This window comes from Gobius niger (assembly GCF_951799975.1).
Source record: "Gobius niger genome assembly, chromosome: 7".
Taxonomy (NCBI): domain Eukaryota; kingdom Metazoa; phylum Chordata; class Actinopteri; order Gobiiformes; family Gobiidae; genus Gobius; species Gobius niger.
This window is the reverse complement of record NC_136858.1, coordinates 4,472,976-4,494,082: the sequence shown is the minus strand read 5'-3', so window position 1 is coordinate 4,494,082 and position 21,107 is coordinate 4,472,976. Positions and strand designations below refer to the sequence as shown.

Sequence of the window (21,107 nt, the reverse complement as noted above, 5' to 3'; positions counted from 1 at the left end):
TGTCAATGTTTTCTCACTTTTTTGTCACATTTCCATCATTGTTTTCGTCTCAGTTTTGTTGCTATTTTCACAGTTTTTTTTCCTGAAGCTTTTGGACTGGGCTAAAGCTAAACTGGAGAAAATGTTCTCGGTTCAGGTGGGAGTTAAGGGGTTAACATGCACAGTAGTCCCGACCAAATAAACAAATAAATAAAATAATAATAAGTAAAGCAGGTAAACAAACCTGTCTTACTAAAAGATTAGGCTTTGGGAACAATGGAACGGTGCATTTTGAGCTCTCTAAAGAGTTAAAGTGAGTTTTCTCTTGAACCACAAACTCTCCAGTGGAATGTGGAAGTGTGTTGCAGTACAAATACTCTCAGTACTCTCATTTCCTGTGCGTACAGTGACGGATGCGCCGCAGTATTTCTCTGTCTGTGGCTCCGATGGTTCTGACCTGCGGGTTAAACTCCGCCATCAATAACACACTCCCTCCCCGGTGATCAGAGGTCCCGCCCACTGCTCCCAAGTCGTACAAGTCTACAAGTCATAGTAGTATCGGGAGTTGGGGAAAAACGAATTTAGAACATTTCATTTGAAAGTTTCCCTGTAGATCATTTTTACATAAATCTGAATAATCGATAGAACCAGGTTTAAATGGGTGTTAGTCACTTTTTTAGATGGTTGTATCACTGAAACTTCTCTCATTCATTCATTTGTTTTTATTCTCATTATCTCCTCTTTCTAACTGCACCTTCTATATTAAAGGGGCTAGATGCAAGTTAGCCATTTTATGCTCACTACTGCCACGTCAGGTCATACGTGTAACTGCAGCTTCTATATTAAGCTCGTGCATGACGGCACTTCGGACCTGAAGTGACACCTTTTTCAGTGACAGTGCAGGATTTTAGAGGCAGTTGTGGTGAACAGGTCTGAGCTTAGGCTAGGTTAATTTATTTGTGCCCGTGGGTAAATTCGTCTTGCAGTTCTGAGAACTAGTCGACACATTAAAACATATTATACAAAGATAAAACATCACACATATTTAAATATAAAACTTGTAAGTGCTAACATGATGTGCCTTTGGTACAGAAACTACTGACGTTTAAGCCACTTGACAGTAACAAAGATAAAAAAAAGCTGTGTCGGGGCAATTTGATCCCGACTTGTTCATAAAGGAAAGGGCAGCGGGAACAAAGCTTTTCTTATTGGCATCAAAAACCGACGCCCAGACGGAAGCAATCGAAACTCTGAATGCAAAGGATGCTCTGAGTCTGTTACGATGCTTCGTGCCGTCCTCTCTAACTGTCTATCATGCAGAAAGTCCAAACTGGTCTGAGGCCAATGACTTTACTTGACCACTTGACCAGCTGATTCAAGGCGTTTTTGTTTCTAACAGAAGAGCTCCCGTACCAGGCGACCAGGCAAAAAGCTAGGGTCGCTTCGATGAATGCCCGATAGAAATGTGTCATCACAGTTTTATCTACATGAAAGAAGGACAGCTTCTGAAGACAATACAGTCGTTGGTGGCCCTTTTTACAAACAGCAGCACAGTTTTCATTAAAATTCAGTTTGCAATCTATAATTGTTCCAAGATACTTGTAGGACTCCACACCCTCCACTTGTTGTCCCTTTATATATGTTACAACATGTGGGAGAGCGCTCTTCCTAAAGTCGATGGTCATATCTTTTGTTTTTGCAACGTTCAAGAGAAGATAAGACTCGTCACACCATTTGACAAAATCATCAACAACTGGGCCACACTGACTTTCATTTTTGTGAAGTAGACTTACAATAACTGAGTCATCTGCGTGTTTTAAGATGATTCGGTTTTCATGGTCACTCTGACACATGCTAGTGTACAGTATAAACAACAGGGGTGAGAGAACAGAACCTTGGGGTGAGCCTGTCGAAACAGTGCGCTGATCAGAGAGTTCACCATTGACTCTCACTCTTTGACTTCTTTTAGTTAAAAAGTCAAGAACCCAGCCTACAATGTTTAAATCAAGATTCAAATGTTATAATACGCCATAAGCCGTTTGGCAAGCACATATGGTTGCATCGTATTAAAAGCTGACGTGAAGGCGTGCATGAGTCCCCTTTCCCTCCAGGTGTTTGAGGAGCAGATGAAGCGAGTTTATAGTGGTATCCTCAACGCCTCTTTTCGGCCTGTAAGCGAACTGCATGGGGTCAAGTGCATGCTCAGTTTTTCGAAGAATTTCTTTCATTTTCATAACAATGGATGTTAGTGCTACAGGCCAAAAATCCTCCAACCTTTTGGGTCTATTCGATTTAGGGACTGGGACAATCACTGAATCTTTCCAGATTTGTGGTACCTGTTGCTTTTCCAGTGACAAATTAAAAATGTGCAAGAAAATTGAGCGTGGCCGCAGATGTTATCAGGACCCCAACTCTTGTTAACTTTGGTCGACTTAAAGACCTCATTCATAAAATCTGAGGTTTCAAAGCGGGAATAAAAATCATTAATTGTATTTGCCAAATGAATATTGGATTTAAAACCTACAAGGAGCACCTGACAACTGCCTTCCTTGTGAAGACCAGTCAAGGTTTTCATGCTACACCAAAAAGAGCCCAGTCTGTTGTCAGCCATCTTTTTCTCCAAGTCATTTTTATAGCTTTCAGCAACAGGTTCAGCAACAGATCTGAGCTCATTCTACACACTAGGACAGGGGTAGGCAACATCAGGCCCTCTGGCCCGCAAGATGATTTTGAGAAATATTTTTATTGCGAGAAATAGTGTCAGTATTTTTAAAAATTCTCAGCAGAGCACCCCACTCATACATAATGTAAAACATGATTCTCAACTTGTGGGTCGGGACCAGAAAGTGGATTGCAGAACCATTTTCTGTGGGTCGCGAGTGTATAGGACATTTTCTAAATTTTCCATTGGAAACTCCATGGAATCAGTTAAAATTAATGTTATTGGGCTTTTTTCTAGACGATATATGACAATTTAGAATTTCATTTGCAATAATAATATTGTAAAACATTGGCAGTTGCAGAAAAAAGTTCAATGGTGAAAAGGGTTTTGGCAATGATTAAAGTCGGCCCTCCACAATGCAAACTTGCCTAACCCTGCATCAGGACATTGTTGGAACATGTAGGGGGAGGAAAATACTTAATTTTAACATCTTTAAACTCCGTATAGTCCCTTTAAACAGCTCAATCCTGGCTCATATTTCTGAACGAGAATAAATGAGCTGAGTCCGCTTTTTCAGGCTCACTGCTGCAATGCTTTTACACCACCAGATGGCGCCTATGAGCCTACCAGTATGTGTGTGTGACCATGAGGGATCATTAACCCATCATTTCTCCACGGGTTTTCAGTAACTTCCTTTGATACAGGCTCTGCTGCTGGGGTTTGGGCTCTGGACAGTAATGTTCCTGCACAATTCTGTTCATTTTCAAGACACTGCTTTTGTGTGACATGTTTTGTGCACTTTACTGTAAGAAAACACTCACTCACACTTCACATTCACTCAGGCTTCCTGGTGTTTCCAAACGGTCTCCCATCCAAGCACCGACCGGGCCCTTCCTGCTGAGCTTCTGAGGCTGAATCCTGCAACCTCCAGACAGAACGCACTTTTCACCAACAGTGTCTTTTTATTTGTTCATAAAACACAAAACATCTCTTCAGTAGCGCATCAGACACCGACGCATGAGTGACTTTTGAGGCACAGCGTTTGTCGCACAGGGGCCACCGTACTGGAAAAGACAGGTGTGAATAAACAGATATTATAGGGCTGGGTACCATTGCAGTTTCAATACCAGTACTTGAACGATACTTGGTTTTCAATATTGACACCTGAACGACACTTTTCACGATCTGAAATATTTGTCATCTAGAACCAGAAAACAGAAGTGGAAGATCTGCAAATTTACAATATCGGGTTCATCTCCGATGTCAAGAAATGTGTGAAAATGGTGGAAGAATTTGGGGAAAAAATGGGGGGAAATAGAGAATATATTAGTAATAGAAAATTAGCAAAAATGAGAGGGGGAAATTGGGGAATCAAGAAAAAAATAGGAAAAAAATCCACAAAAAATGTGGGGGAAAAAATGGGAGAATTGGGACAAACATTGGGAAAAACAAAAATGAAAAATGGGGGAAGAAATCATGTATTTGAGCTGAAACATCCAGGTCACCTCCTTTAATGCTGTCCCTGGACCAACAGCATCAAAACATGGAAAGAAATTTAAAAAAAAAAACTGCTTTTGATACCAGTAGTACCTAAACAACTTTTTTTCCACACCATACCGGTATTGTTTATTGGTACCTGTAAGACTTTTTTATAAACCACTTAACCCCCACATTAGCTGAGCGCATTTTCTCCAGTTCAGCTTTACCCAAATCTAAAAGCTTCTTGGTAAAAACGGGACAAAAACAAGGTGTAAATGAGGATGAAAACAGAGTGAAAAAAGAGCTACAAAAACACAATAGAGCGAGGGTGATGAAAAAGCGACAAAAATGTAACGACAACGCTAGGAACGCTTTGTGAGTCTTAGCTTTCAAATGAGACGTTACACCTGCCTGTAGAGTCTGTAAGCTCCAGTCGAGAAGCTTTTAGATTTGGGTATAGCTGAACTGAAGAACATGTGCTTGGTCAAAGGATCTATATCATGCAAAATCGACTTTTTGGAGCTTTTAGCCATGTTGTAAAGGTTTTTCTTTCTAAAAACACCCCCAGAGTGGTTTTTGGCTTCATTCACACAGTTCTCAGTAATCCTCCTGAATCCTGCTCTGAGCAGCTGCTCCGCCCTCTGCTGGAAAACCACTGAAAACCACAGATGTGATTTGCAGTGACAGTTGTGAAGAAGGAGCTCTTTCTAACCTACTCTGGACCCTGTTCGTTTTTCTTACCTAACGATAATGTCACAGGTTTGGCTACGAGAGGACAGGACTTTATTCAACCTTCCTAAAGAAGAGGCCACTCGCCAGAAGTTGGAATTTCTCTCCTGGATTCAGCGACTTTCACCAAAAATGTTTTTCTGTGACTGTCTCTGATGGATGTTCGGTGAAGCTTCTCAAAGTGGATTAACTTTTATAACCAATGCAAGTCCCATAGTGTGTGCTAGCATGTGTGTTAGCATGTGTGTTAGCATGTGTGCTACCGTGTGTGTGTTAGCATGTGTGCTAGCATGTGTGTTACCGTGTTTGTGCTAGCGTGTGTGTTAGCGAGTGTGCTAGCATGTGTGTTAGCATGTGTGTTACGTGTGTGCTAGCGTTTGTGCTAGCGTGTGTGTTAGCGTGTTTGTTAGTGTGTGTGGTAGCGTGTGTGTTAGCGTGTGTGCTAGCATGTGTGTTAGCATGTGTGTTACCGTGTGTGTTAGCGTGTTTGTTAGTGTTTGTGTCAGCATGTGTGCTAGCATGTGTGTTACCGTGTGTGTTAGCGTGTGTGTTAGCGTGTTTGTTAGCGTGTGTGTCAGCATGTGTGCTAGCATGTGTGTTACCGTGTGTGTTAGCGTGTGGGTTGGCTTGTGTGTTAGCGTGTTTGTTAGTGTGTGTGTTACCGTGTGTGTTAGCGTGTTTGTTAGTGTGTGTGTCAGCATGTATGTTACCGTGTGTGTGTTAGCGTGTGTGTTAGCGTGTTTGTTAGCGTGTGTGTCAGCATGTGTGCTAGCATGTGTGTTACCGTGTGTGTTAGCGTGTGTGTTGGCTTGTGTGTTAGCGTGTTTGTTAGTGTGTGTGTGTCAGCATGTGTGCTAGCATGTGTGTTACCGTGTGTGTGTTAGCGTGTGTTAGTGTGTGTGTCAGCATGTGTGCTAGCATGTGTGTTACCGTGTGTGTGTGTTAGCGTGTGTGTCAGCATGTGTGTGTTAGCATGTGTGTGTTAGCATGTGTGTTAACATGTGTGTGTTAGCCATTTATGAAGCTGTGTTGCAGATGTCAACTCCTTATAACTGCATTGTGAAGTAACTTTACTTATTGCTGTGATATTTATATTTCTTGCTGCTAATAATGCATGGGCGCATCAGCTCGGAGAGAGGGGGCGGAGTTAACGGAATCGAAGCGTCTTATCTTCTGGGTTTGTAAAATACCCCCAGAAAATACTTATATTTCTCACAAAAAATAGTAGTAGAGGTACAATATATCATATAAATGGCTATACTTTACTTTGGGATGGGTAAAATAACATGATACAGATCCTTTAAGGCGGGGGGTTAAGAGGTTAAGCAGATTTGTACTTTCTATAGTAATATTAGACCAGTAGTATCTGTGCTTTTACTCAAGTAGTCTTCCCGGTGGCTCCGCAGAGGGGCTTTAATCCTGCTCCTGGTTCATGGTCGGTCTCTCTCTGGTCCAAAGAAGGAGCAGTAAAACAGTCTTAAGTGTCTCATCCATAGATCACATGGTCCAGGTTCATAGATGGTCCAGGTTCATAGGTCACATGGTCATAGATCACATGGTCCAGGTTCATAGATGGTCCAGGTTCATAGGTCACATGGTCCAGGTTCATAGATCACATGGTCCAGGTGATGTTGGCCGCGTGCTCCTTGGCCTTCATCCTCAGCACGGCGATGCTCGAGGAGCGCCGCTCGAACTCGGGCTTGGCGTCGAAGGCGTGGTGCGCGGCGGCGGGTCCCGGCGCCGACAGCAGGGAGTCCGGGCTGAAGAAGTTGAACTGGTTTTGCTGGTTGAAGTTGATGTATCCGTGTTCGGAGGAGGAGCGCGGGGAGTAGGAGGAGACGCAGGGAGACGAGGCGCGCGGCAGGACGCAGGACGAGACCACAGGGGGCGCCACCGAGGGGCCCGACCACAGGCTGTTGGGGATCTGCAGGAGAGAGGAACGGAGACATAGAGGACTTTCACTGCACGATTTAGGGAAAAGAACTAATAATAATAATAATAATAATGTAATTTCTGTTCGGTTCACTGCTCACAATAACTTCAGAAACTTAAATATGAACTTCACGTGTACTGGTTTGTGCAGTTTTAAATGTTGTTTTTCAGATATTGATGATCTGAGAGATCTGAGGTCCGCTTCAATTCACACACTGCTGTCCAATTACAATGTTCATTTTACGATACATGTGCACGGAACACGGCGAGAGAACTGCGTTTGAGAGGAGGCGAGCTACACGATTTCACAGTTTTAAGAGCCCCTTCGCAGTGTCTTACCTGTGAGTACGTGTCTGCGTCTGCATCTGCGTCTTACCTGTGAGTACGTGTCTGCGTCTGCGTCAGTGTCTTACCTGTGAGTACGTGTCTGCGTCTGCGTCAGTGTCTTACCTGTGAGTACGTGTCTGCGTCAGTGTCTTACCTGTGAGTACGTGTCTGTGTCTGCGTCTGCGTCAGTGTCTTACCTGTGAGTACGTGTCTGCGTCTGTGTCTTACCTGTGAGTACGTGTCTGCGCGCGGCAGCAGCTCGTAGGACGGGGAGAAGTGAGGCTTGTTCTGATGGAGCTGTCCGTATCGCTCACGTTTCCTCCACTTGGCTCTGCGGTTCTGAAACCAGACCTGGACACAGAGAGAGGAGGTCAGTGTTGAGAACGGGAACCTGAAATATTAAACAACTCTTATGGGATAAATCTGCCATGTTTCAGTCCAGCAGGAGGCGCTGTGCAGCGATTTACTGAAAACAAGGAGCTTAATGGAAGCAAGAGCCTTGTGTTTACTATGAGTCACTTGTTTCCAATGTTTATTTGGAAGGAAAGTACTTTATTTGTACAGAGCCGGTCACTCACTCAATACTCACTCAATACTCAGTGGAGCAGCTACAGAACCTCAAGAATAATATCAATAATAATGCATCGGTTTTATACAGTGCTTTTCTGTACACTCACGCTTTACACTGCATTATTCATTCACTCCATACTTGTATGTAGCCACAGCTGCCCTGGGGCAGACTGACAGAAGTGGGGCAAGTCTGCGCCATCAGCCCCTCTGACCACCAACCAGTCACTAACACTCACATTCACCCAGGCTTCCTGGGGTTTCCTAAACGGTCTCCCAGCCAGGCCCTTCTTGTTTAGCTTTTGAGGTCTGACGGGATCGGGCAGAGCAAAGGCTGTGTGGCCTCACCTCAGTGGCCACAGCTGCCCTGGGACTGACAGAGACTGCTCATCTGTGCCATCAGCCCCTCCGACCACTCACATACACACATGAGCCTAATGTACATGTTTTCTGTGGTGGAGGAAACTGTAAGAAACACAAAGACCGGGGAACATGCTCCACACAGAAAGGTTAATGAACAAACACTAGATTAATGCATGTAAACGTGCCACGCTTGACTGTCGCCATGGGTTACGGTGATTAAGGTGAATGTTATTGATCTGCATTTGACCCATGCTTCCACGAGGAAACCAGAGAACCCGGAGGAAGCACAGACACGGGAGAACACTCCACAGAAAGGCCCCGTCCGGCCCCGCGATTAAACATGAGCCCACAGCGGTGAGGCCCCGAGCGCCTCCGTGTAGGTCCAGTGTCCCGGACCTTTATCCACACCACAGTCTGAGAATGAATGTATTGAATCTGAATAAGTGAGAGCTGAGGCTAGATGAACGTGGTACCTGCACGCGCGCCTCGGTGAGCTCCGTGCGCGTGGCCAGCTGCTCGCGCACGTACACATCTGGGTAGTGCGTCTTCTGGAAAACCTTCTCGAGCTCGTCCAGCTGGGCGCTGCTGAACGTGGTGCGGTGGCGGCGCTTCTTGCTGCTGGTCACGTGACTGTCGCACTTCTCCGCCGCGTCCTCCACGTCCGCCCTCGCCGCCCGGTGGTCGCTGGAGACCGGGGAGGAGCAGCACGTGCCCAGGTCCGCGTGCACCGAGTCGGCCTCCGGTTTGGGGACGACGTACGGGCCTGAGGGAGAAGCAGAGAGACTTTCTTTAAACCCCGAAACCGAGTGCATTTTCTCCAAATCGAGACTCCTATTGTTACGCCTCATTTGAAAGCTAAGACCTACAAAACTCATCTAATTTAATGCATTTTGTCATATTTTCATCACTTTTTTCTCATAGTTTTGTTCATTTTTCGTCACTTTTTTTCAGATTTTTTGTCACTGTTTTGTAAAAATAACAAAACACTTTTTCATCTAATTTTGTCATATTTTCACTTTTTCGTCTCTTTTTGTCATATTTTTGTTACTTTTTTGTCATTTTTTTGGTCATATTTTTGTCATATGTTTTTACTTTAGATGTTTTTTCATATTTTTGTCACTTTTTCCATCAATTTTTTTCATATTTTTGTTACTTTTTTGTCATTTTTGTCAAATTTTTGTCACATTTTCATATTTTTTGTCACTGTTTTGTAAAAAAAAAAAAATCTCTTTTTCATCTATTTTTTTTTCACTTTTTCGTCTCTTTTTTTTTTACGTTTTTGTCCGTTATATTTTTGTCATGTTTTTACTTTAGATCTTTTTTCATATTTTTGTCACTTTTTCCATCAAATTTTTGTCATTTTTTTGTCCCTTTTTTTGTATATTTTTGTCACTTTTTTCAGATTTTTTTTTTTACTTTTTTGTCTTTTTTTTTTCCAGATTTTTTGTCTTTTTTTTGTTACCTTTTTGTAATTTTTTTTTCATATTATCATCACTTTTTTGTCACTTTTTTTTATCATATTTTCATCACATTTTTTGTCACCTTTTCATCCATTTTTTGGTCATATTTTCATCACATTTTCATAACTTTTTTCATCACATTTCTGTCAATTTGTCGTCACATTTTCATCCTTGTTTCTTCTAATTTTTGTTGCTATTCTGACACTTTTTTTTAAAAGAAGCTTTTAGATTTGGGTAAAGCCAAACTGGAGAAAATCTGCTGGGTTCAGGTGGGGGTTAAGAGGTTAACACATGGCGTTACATCATTCTTTTGTAATGTTGTGCTTCATGAAAACGCCTGAGGCAAAATATTTAATCTATTTATTTTTAATATTCAACTATAAGAGCAAAGTGAGTGGAATAGCAGTTACTCCAGTAAAAGCAATATTACTTAAACATCTTAACCCTCAACTGAACAGAGCACATTTTCTCCAGTTTGGCTTTACTCAAATCTAAAAAGCCTCTTAGCAAAAACGTCAAAATAGCAACAAAAACAAGGATTAAAACACAACAAAAGAGCGACAAAGAAGCATCAAAAACATGCCGTAACACAATTAAAAAAGCAATAAAAACACAACTTAAAAGGGACAAAAACACAATGAAAACACAACAAATAAAGCATCACAAAGCGGATAAAGAAAGCCACCAAAATGACAAAAAAAAAACGTAAAAAATACAACCAAAAAAGTAGGTCTTAGCTTTCAAATGAGGCGATGCTCTTGCCTAAAGGCTCTAAACTCCAGTCAGCAGGCTTTTAGATTTGGGTAAAGCCGAACTGGAGAAAATGCGCTCGGTTAAGGCGGGAAAGAGGTTCATTTAGTGGCTTCATGTTTCTGAAATAAAAAAGTCAGGTATAGGGCCTTGGCTATATAGACTATTTAGTTAATTTATACTGTATTCCGAATACTTTGATAATATTCATATAAACACAGCCTATAATTCAGAGGACTTTAGGCTACACTTGGTACTCGCCTGTTATGAACTTATTTACCACTGTTTAGGAATGGAATAATGTATGTAATGTATTAATGTTCTAGCTGCCGGTGGGTTCTCGAGTTGATTTCTTTTATTTACCTTTAACTGTTTAAACGGCCGCGCCCCCTCTTACACCTCTCTGACCGGACTGAGCCCTGTGCTCCCTCTCGGGCCCTCAGGTCTTCAGATCCGCTACAGCCTATGGTCCCAAGACTCAGCGTAAACCTGGTGCCTTTTCCTTTTGCGGCTCCAAGCCTTTGGAATCACCTATCGAGAGTCTCTGCCTGTTTTTAAGTCACTTCTTTTTTCACTTGCCTTTGAAAACGTTTGATTTATGTATTATTGCTTGTGTCTTTATGAATTTTGCCTACGTGTGTGTGTGTGTGTGTGCTGCACTATGGCCGAGCTGTAAAGTTTTGAAAGTGCTTTACGATACGATTCTGAAACTGAACTGTAATGATTAAGTTCTGCAATGTATTCCTTTGTTGTAGAGAAAGTAACTGTATTCTAAATACCCAAAGAGTAAATGTACCTGAATACAGTAATCCAAAAATGAGTAAATGTATTCATTCACCAAGATGTGTTTCAGAAATTACTCAGGCTACTTACAAGAAACAAAACATTAATTGACATTTAGATAAGTATAAGACTTTAGTAAAAGTGTGTGAAGAGAGGGATTCTAGACATACAGCAATTAACTCATGCGTTGTTTCTTTAAAGGTACACTGTGTAACATTTTGGACTATACTGTTGCCGGCAAAACAAAACATGCTCTTATTGACCAGCTCAACACAGAAAATGCGGTGACTGCAGTGGTTAATAAACTACTGGATTTGGATGAGAAACTAACCTGTTTAAATTTCAAATTCTACTGACTTTAGTCACATCTCCATGGAGACGAGCTGGAGACGCACCCACTCCTGGTGAAGTTTACAGTCATATCTCAGGGGTGGTGAGCCTCATAAATGTTTGTTTGTACATTTATGAGCTATTTTTCAATTATGAAAATATCTGTCATAAAATAAATGCTTGTATTTCAATTTGATTTATTGGGTAAAATTCTACGCGGTGTAGCTTTAAAGAACGTGATTTTGCCCCCTTCTCTTGTTTTAAATAGCCTAAAGGTATAAGTATATGTGAGACATTGCATTGACTTTCCTCATGAGGACTTTAACTTATGTGCCTTCCCTAAAGTCAAGTTTGCAACAACTGATAATATTACGAGCAGAAGTAACAATTAATCAAAAGGAAACTGTCTTCGTCTGAGAGAGGATTTAAAGTCTATAAAAAGAGTATATGCTTTTCAAATAGCCTATAGTCGCTGCACGTGGAGGTTTTATTCCGCAAAACCTTTTGTAAATAAATAGGACACTTATTGGGACAATTTCAGGCGCATTCATGCTTGGAAATTGTGTGTAAATTGTTCTTCCGCCTTTACGCACAGCCTAAAACCCCAAACCCTGTCGATGGATTGTTAAAAACCCCTCACTGCATTTGATGTTAAAGAAAGAAAGAGAGAAAGAAAGAAAAAGAGAGAGAAAGAAAGAAAGATCGGGCCGCTCCTGTGTCAAAAAGACGGAGCGTCCCAGAGGAGAGAAGCCCGTGCGTAAAACACTTCGAACCGCGACCTGCGCCAAAATAAACGGGCCATAAAAGCCATAAATCCACGCGCGCGCTCACGGGGAGGGGGTTACAACCGCGGGGTCTGATGGGTTTTCCCCTCGAAAATTCACCTACATTTTAAAGAGTAAAGACGCGGTGCGTAAAAGGCGCAACGATAAATAGAAAAACGACTGAATTATTGCCGTAAAGGAGCGAAAAAGTAGGACGTGTTTCCAATCGCTCAGAGTCAATAATGTCTCTCACACACACTGGCTGATTTATTCTCGGTAGGAACGCGGGATAAATGATAGTTTTCCGGTAAGAACTGGAATTATTATCGGCCAAATAAGTCTAATGTTGGATCGTAAAGGCCTCTGTGGCACAAACGCTCCTGTAAAAGCGTCTGTTAACGTTTTCTTTTTCCTGCACGTCCAGATAAAGCGTATAATGATGGGAGTTCTTTCTCCCTCTGAAACGTCGATATTCAAAAGCAAACTGGACCCCAATTTTTAAAAAAATCTAATTCCAGTTTAAAAGGCCTTAACCGAGCAGTTTCTCCATGTTCAGCTTTACCCAAATCTAAAATCTTATTGACTGGAGAGTTCACAGCTTATTGGCCTGTACGCCTCATTTGAAAGACTGCGTTGTTACAGTGACGTCGCTTTTTTGCTGTATCTTTGTCACGGTTTTTTTTTTTAACCTTTTCTATTGCGTTTTGGGGTCACGCTATGTTTTACAATACCTTTGATACATTGAACCTGACACATTAAGTACAATGTAAGGTTCTATGTAATAATGTGTAATAACTCGGGCTGTCAGTCAATATATTTAAAAAATAAATAATCGGGATTAGTCGCACTTGTGAAATTCGATTAATCGCGATTAATCATGGTTAATTTTTGTCTAATAATTATATTCATTTTTAGTACTTGTCCGACATAAAACACCTACATTTTAAGCATTTGATTATTGATTTTACTTTTTCTGAACCAAATGCTCACAGGATGTCACATATCAGATACATTTTCTTTGGTGCTGCAAACTTTTAAGTTCATAAAGTAGAAAATAAGGACAAAATTAAACTTTTTTTTGGGTTGAAATAGGATCATTAGACAAGCCTTTTTGATGCATGAGTAGCTCTTTGTCGCTTTTGTTTCGTAAAAGTCCCTCATTGTGTGAAAATATTGGAGACTCCGGTGTGCTCAGATACAGAAGTGTGTTTGGTCAAAACATGTGATGCAATTAATCACAATTAATTATGTTTTCGATTGAACGCGATTCATTTTGACGGGATTGGAATTGGAATAATGTGTATCCCGTGTCTGCTCCACTGGTGTGTGAATGAGAGTGATTGGGTGACTGGATCCTGGCTGTAAAAGCGCTTTGAGTGCCTAATGTAGGTGGAAAAGCTCTATATAAGTACGTATGTCATGTTACGTAATATAACAGGACATACGACCCAAACTCTAACCCTTAATGTATTGTAGCCTACTGCATATGTACAAGTTATTACACATTGTTACATAGCACATTATATTGTACTACATGTGGTTTGGTAATGTATCAATAGTGTAAAATGTTCTTGCTGCATTTTCACCCTCGTTTACGTCTCGTTTCCATCGCTATTTTGGCGCTTTTAAAAAAAAAAAAAAAAAAAAAATTCCAGAAGCTTTAAGAAGAAGCCAAACTAGAGAAAATGTGCTCGGTTCAGGTGGGAGTTAAGAGGTTAATTTTGGCTTAATTCAAATAATGTCTTTGAATGCGTCACAAAAACCCTGGTCTCGGCAATACAAAAAAAGAGTTTATAATCCTGCAGCCTGTACTAATTATTTTCAAGTCTAGATTTTCCTCTTATTTGTTCAAAAAGTCACAATTACTCCATAGATTTTCCTGTTAAAGCTTTGACCCGAACAGCCTGTATAGTAATAAATAAACCCCCGGCCTTGAGCAGACTGACCGTTGTGTTCCGCGCACGCCTCGTCCCTGTCGCTCAGCCCGAAGCCCTGCGAACACTTCACCGAGCCTTTGCTGAAGAAGTGTCCGCTCTCGAGGCTCTGCAGCACGGGCTCCAGGTAGAAGTCCTTCATCCCCGCGCTCTTCAGCGGGAACTTCTCCTCCAGAAACTCCATGGTCTGCGAGAGTGTGCGCGTAAAGTTTGTGCGTAAAAGAAGAAGCGGGAGTGGCGTCTCGGAGTGGCGTGTCCGAGGCGCAGAGGCTTATATCCCGCGGAGGGGCCACGGGACAGAGCCCGGGCCTGACCACGCCCACGCGAGCCCGGGCACCGAAACGGAAGATGACCCACCTCCAGTTTATCCTGCGAGGCCAAGACCCAGATAAAAATACGGATCTAAACTCAAACGAAAAGTCTCAGGCGAATAAGGGGGGAGGGGGAAAAAAGTAGAAATATCAATTTGAAACTTTTGGTGAACGTTACTGATATAAATATTAGGAAAAAAATGTATTGTAAATTCTCATATTATGTGTGCATATTGAAATAAGGCGTTTTGTGCATAAAAATGAGAAAATCGAAATAATGGATATATTTAAATGTATCGTTTTATTTTGTTTGCATAGTATCAAAGATTTTTTTTCAGTGTGGATTTTGGATCTTGTTTGTTTTGGGTTCAAAGCTGAGTAAATCAGGCAAGATGGTTAAAAATCCCTCCGGCAAAATCTTGTTAAGCCCAAGACTGGAAAGTGTGGCGTCTGTAGAAGCTAAGTGGCTCTAACTCGTTGCGTGAGTGGAGAAAAAACCTCATTCGTTGTGAATATACACGACACATTTCTCCGCTCTTCCCAACCGGCCGTCTCGCAGAAAGAAAAATACTGCACCATGTTTGGGTCATAGCGTCATCTCGGGCACTCTTCACAGGACACGTGGACTCGCCTTAAAGGAACAGGCCACCATTTTTACTTACTGACATATGTTCTTACCTGAGCTTAGACGAGTTGATACGTACCTGTCTGGTCTTTGTGCGTGCCCTCTGTCACGCAAAACACATGAATGCATTTAGCCTCTCCCAATGTATTCCTATGGCTCCAAACAGGAGTGAGGTTAGAAGCTACCACGCTCTTTCATGGGCACGCACAAAGACCAGACAGGTACGTATCAACTCGTCTAAGCTCAGGTAAGAACATATCTCAGTATGGAAAAACGGTGGCCTGTTCCTTTAAAGGGAAGTTTAAACCTTGGTTTGAATTAGAATTACAACACGTATCCCATGGTTATATCGACGAAGAGCAAATCCATTTCCGGTCAAAAACAGTTTCACTGTGCAGAAGGGGAACATAATGACCTCAATTCAGGCCCTGCCCCTCTGTGTGAGGACCACTAACCACTGAGCCACTGTCAGACTGGGGTTTAGGATGACTATTAGTCTATTTCCTCCACTTTTAGACCCACAATTTGGGAACGGCTGATTAAAAAGTAACTGAAACCTGCACCTGGCGGTTATTTCTGTCTGACCACTGAGAAAGAACTAGCCTGTGAGTCGCCCAACTCGTTTTAGACTGTGCCCATTCAGAGAACCAGAGTTATTGTAAGTAACTGTGACCGTGTGGATTCAACTTCAATTTGAGACAAAAAGGCCATGTAGAACGACTTTACTCTCGTCTATTCACCAAACTACTGTCCTGATACTCGGCATAGAGAATTTAAATGAGTGTGTGGCCGATGCCTCGAGTCCGAGCAGAGAAAACACGAGAGCGGCGCCCGGGACACGGGAGACATGCAGGCGCACAGGAGGCGAGGTGAGCACCAGGAGACACACAGCCGAGCAGGGACAGGGGCGGAGAAGCACTCACGCCTTGTAGGTGACGGGGAGAAGGCAGTCGGTCTCTCCCGCTCATCCACTTCAGCAGACTGCTCCGTTTTGGTGTTAAATGTTAAATGAGGCGTCACACTGGCCTAATGGTCTGTAAGCTCTCCGGTCATGAAGCTTTTAAGATTCATGTAAAGCCGCTCGTTTAAAGGAACAGGCCACCGTTTTTAGATACTGAAATATGTTCTTACCTGAGCTTAGACGAGTTGATGTGTACCTGTCTGGTTTTTGTGTGCGCGCTCAGTCACACAAAACAACCAAAGATGTTGTTAGCATGTGGCCTCTCTCAATGTTTTCCTATAGCTCCAAACGGGGGTGAAGTTGGAAGCGACCACGCTCTTCCAGACAGGTACGTATCAACTCGTCTAAGCGCAGGAAGGAACATATCTCAGGACAGAAAAACGGTGGCCTGTTCCTTTAAGGCGGGTGGTAGGAGGTTAACGACAGCCTTACTTTACACTTTATCCAGTAGACGGACGAAAGTGAGTCAATCTGCCCCAGCCACACTTACTCTGCAGGAAGGAGGGAGAAGTGTCTCGCCTAAGGTCCAAAGTCTGCACCTGCCTGAGCCGGGATTCAAACCGCCAACCTTTCCGTAAACAGGAACAATGAACCGTTTGCCAAGTCCAGTTTTTACAAATGTATTAAAACCTAGGTCTAAACATCTGCAATAAGAGTTTAAAAATGTCTTGTTATGAACTTTGTGAATGAAAGCTCTCCCTCTGTCTGCGCCCCCTCCTGCGCTCGGACCAGAGTTTTGGTTTTGGCGCGGGGTCAGATTTGGGTTAAAAGCTGGTCTAAAAACAAGCCCAGACCAGAGTCCTGCTGAGTCCTGGTTCAGTCCCGGAGCAGAGAGAGTCCAGTTACTCAAACACGCGACTGAAAACTTCACACTGATACTCGGCACAGAGACTTCAGTTCATGCACCTCTTCCTTCCTCTTCCTCCTACACAGCTCCCTCCACTCCACCTCCTCTCACCCCTTCTCATCCTCACCTTTGACCTCCTCCTCCCGTGGCTCTGACACCATTCTGCACCAGAGAGTCACCTGTGAAACTCCTGGTCTAAAGTTACTCCAGTAAAAGTAAAGGTTCTGTCAAACTATTAAGTGAAAGTACATAAAGCCTAATATCTTAATATGTGTTGTATATAATACTTAAAGGCACTATACCGGATTTTGTGTTGTCCTCCTTTAGAGTATTGTAAACCCAGACATTTATTTCCTTACGTTGTCTTACACTCACACTCTCAAACACAGTCCGTTCATCCTGGGCTTTTGTACATGTTTTAGTGGTAGGGGAAACTGGGGAAAACATGCAAACTCCACACAGATGTCCTGATGGGAATCGAACCTGGGATCTTCTTGTAGTGCAGTGTTAATTTTGACAACATATTTCATTTTAGTTTTAGTCTTAGTCTTTTGACTAAAATGTAGTTTAATTTTAGTCGAGATTTAGTCCAAAAAAAACTTCGACTAAATTTAAGACTAATTTAGTCGACTTTGCATTTATAATATTCATTATAATCATATTTAATCTTATTCCTCTGCTTCATGGAGCTGCTCCACATGAACAAAGCTCAGAGCTGATCCTTTTGTAGATAATTTACATGATCTGAGGCTCTTTCAGACGGTCAATAGAAGTTTGTATGATTTTAGTATCTCCCTTTCATTTTTATTTAGTCTTATTTTAGTCGACTAAAATATCTGGACATTTTAGTCAGAGTTTTAGTCTCATGAGAAACTTTTAATTTAGTTTTAGTCCAATTTTAGTCTTCAAAAATATCACTTTGACTAAAATTAAGACTAAATATTTTAGTCGACGAAATTAACACTGTTGTAGTGAAGCACGAGCGCTAGCTGCTACGCTACACAGTCATTTCAGAACATTTGTATCAGTTTCATGAAGCTTCAGGTGAGTTTCCCGCATTTTTGTGACAGTGACCCTGAAAAGTGACAAGTGGAAAAAAAGTGACACATGTGCCTTCTTTAATTTTTTGTAATTAAAAAATAAATAAAAAATAGTGCCTTAATACTTCATATACTCACTACTGCCACTTCAGGTCATACGTGTAACTGCAGCTTCTATATTAAGCTCGTGCATGACGGCACTTCAGACCCGAATTAACACCTTTTTGAGTGACACTGCAGGATTTTAGAGGCAGTTGTGGTGAACAGGTCTGAGCCTCTACACATTTGGACATTGTTGGAACATGTAGGGGGAGGAAAATACATCATTTTAACATTTTTAAACTCTGGATTCTGGAAGCAGCAGAAGCGCAACAGTTAGCGGCTAACACAGTCAGAGTTTAGCATTATCAGAGAAGTTCACAAAAGAAACCTGACTGACCTGCTCTGATGCAGCTGAAATCTTCATGAAATGTCCATTTGTTTAATAATCCAGTATCTACAGGAGCCGTCAGATCTTTCTTCTCATGATCACAAAGCAAAGCAGCACCAGAGGCTGAGGAAGAGTTGTGGATAAAATCTCTGCACTGTAAACCTAGTTCTAAATGGAAGTATTATGTTCTAAATGCCAAAAAAACACACAAAACAGACTTACATGAAAGTTGCATTTCAGTAAATAAATAAACGTCTCAAAATGTTTCCTTTGCTACATATCTTATTTATGCTGATAAATAACACATTTATCCGCAGTGCACCTGAGGCAAATCACGACTAACCATATAAATGTCTGTGTCCAACTTATATTTGAGCAGCATCAGCTTCGTGGTTGTATAAGCTACGCAGCGGCGGAGTGATCTGCTAGAAAATAGTCCCTCAAAATGCGATCGTTCATGGGATGCAAGGTCAGTTATATTCCAAACATGATTCTATGGACACAGACATTTATATGGTTAGTCTGGTGTTATAAGTGATTTGCCTCAGGTGCTCTGTGGAGCGGGTCAGACTGTTTTTAATGCAGGCTAGCTGATACCATAGAAATGCGCTAGCCTTGCACTAGCCTAGCGCCACAAAACTCTTCAAATATAAGAACTGCATGAATTTAAGAAAAAAATATTTTCAGATATCAACGACACTGTGGATAACTAGGAAATGAGGCCCCATGCCAAAAATCCTGAAATAACTATTCAAAGTCAGTTTAAAAATATGTTATGAAAAATAGCTTTAAAAAAAAAAAAAATTGTGTCTGAATCCCTCTCTGTACGGCAACACGACGAGGACAATCCTTCTTCCCTGTTCTGAGACAATGACAATGACAGCACATCTGCACAGCGCCACCTACTGTTCTGGAGTGTGTATTATTAGGTTTTAAAATGAACCAAAACACGAGGACAAATTGACTTTTTTAACTTTGGAGCCTTTTTTTTAAGGCAGTGGAGTAAAAGTAACACGTTCTCCACAAAAATACTCCTCAGGTAAAGGTCAGAATCTAATAAATGTATTATAACTTAATTAGTTTTGATTAGAGTTAAATTTACACATGGTTCTTGGCCGGTTCTTGCCGTATTTACAGAAGACGCTCCTCACAGTCGGCTCCTAATTGAACAAACCCTCTTTTCCCGGACGTTTTTTTTGCGGACGTAACGTTGCTGCAGATTTTCTGTTCGTCTTGGCTTGGAAACCCAGCGCTGACAGAGACATTTTCCTTGCCTTATCTCGGCGTGCGGCGAGCGGTTTGGATACAGTTACATGTAATTTCAACGTGAGCCAAGTGTAAACAATTCAAATAAAGATGTCGGGTTTTTCGGTCTAATTTCAGCGGGATTTTTAAGTGTGGGGCAAACTCAAAAACTCCACTGGCTCTGCTCATGTGGAACTCCGAAACTCAGCAAGTCAAATGTAATGCTTTTTAATGCCATTTTTGTGCCCAAATACCAGAAAAAACTGGACAAAATTGGCAAGATTGAGCTAAAAAGACTATGTATATCATGGGCCGAAACTGCTTTGGGATGTGCGGTTTAGTCCTGGTTCAGCCCTGACACTAAATTTGTCAAAATGTCGAGAGTTTGGCACGTCAAACTCTGGCCTTTAATCCTCTATGAAGTAAATAAAGCAATAACAAAATAACTTAAAGACCGCAGGCACAAACTCTCCAGCTGCACGCCATTTATTTTGTCAAAAGAAAATCTGATGTGACGACGACAAAAGCAGGAAAACTAACAGTATTTGAGAGCGTTTGACAAACTGTAGAGCAGGGGTAAGCAACGTCAGGCCCGGGGGCCAAATCTGACCCTCCAGCACAGACCCTCTGGCCCCCATGATGATTTTGAGAAATATTATTGTGCAAATAAGAGATCAAACACCTGTTAAAGTAGTCTTAAAATGTGAGAAATAGTGTTAGTATTTTAAAAATGTCCATCCCGCTTGGTCATATATAATGTTAAACAGTGATTCTTTACTGGTGGGTCGGGACCCTAAAGTGAGTCACCGAACCATTTTCAGTGGGTCGCGAGTCTATAGGGAACTTTTATTAAATATTTTCCATCTGAAACTGCATGGAAACACTAACTGTGTCTGTTAAAGGAATGTTATTAGGTTGTTTTGATCATAATTTCAGTCTTAATAGGAAATCTACTGCTTGTTCAACCTGTGTGGAAAATACAATATTTTATACGATATGACAAATAATGACAAATTATAGTGTTATTTGGGTCCTCGGCTCGTCATCCGAGGGTAATGGTGGGTCCCGGAGCCCTGCCACTTGGGAACCACTGATGTAAAACATTGGCATTTGCAGAAAATAGTTCTTTACTTTAAGCTACAATGTTGAGGTTCGGCCCTTGGATGTTTTGGGACTGATGAAAATCGGCCTCCACGACTCAAACTTGCCCACCCCTGCTGTAGAGGCTATACAAGTGCAGCTCTGTTCTTTTGTCTGTTTCATCTCGTTTAGTCGTGGTCAAAGACACTGTACTCGTTCTTAAAAACACACTTGTTCAACCCAGGATATTGTACATGTTTTAGGGTAGGGTAAATCGGAGGACCCAGAGGTAATCTACACAGGGAGGTAGTGTAAACTCCACCTGTGTTCCCAAAGTACTGTACTTAAAATACACAGTTACATAACAGAGTGATGTAATGGGACCAGGGGCAGATCTAGAGGGGTGGCATGGGGTAGCAGCTGAAATCCATAGTAAAGGTCTTGCCACCCCATTGATGTCATGTGATGTCCTTCATATTCTCAAGAACCTGCTTGAGTGCTTACAGAGG

The 21,107-nt window shown here is 41.8% G+C and overlaps 1 protein-coding gene across 1 annotated transcript; it reads right to left on the bottom strand.

Annotated features, from left to right (window-relative positions):
* Window positions 1–6,461: 6,461 nt before the first annotated feature.
* On the bottom strand, window positions 6,462–14,243 carry alx1 (ALX homeobox 1; the record flags this gene model as incomplete). The annotated part of the gene is made up of 4 exons (XM_079560328.1): window positions 6,462–6,773; window positions 7,337–7,459; window positions 8,512–8,801; window positions 14,072–14,243. The coding sequence occupies 4 exons, from the start codon at window positions 14,241–14,243 to the stop codon at window positions 6,462–6,464; spliced, it is 897 nt and encodes a 298-aa protein (XP_079416454.1).
* Between the last annotated feature and the right edge of the window lie 6,864 nt (window positions 14,244–21,107).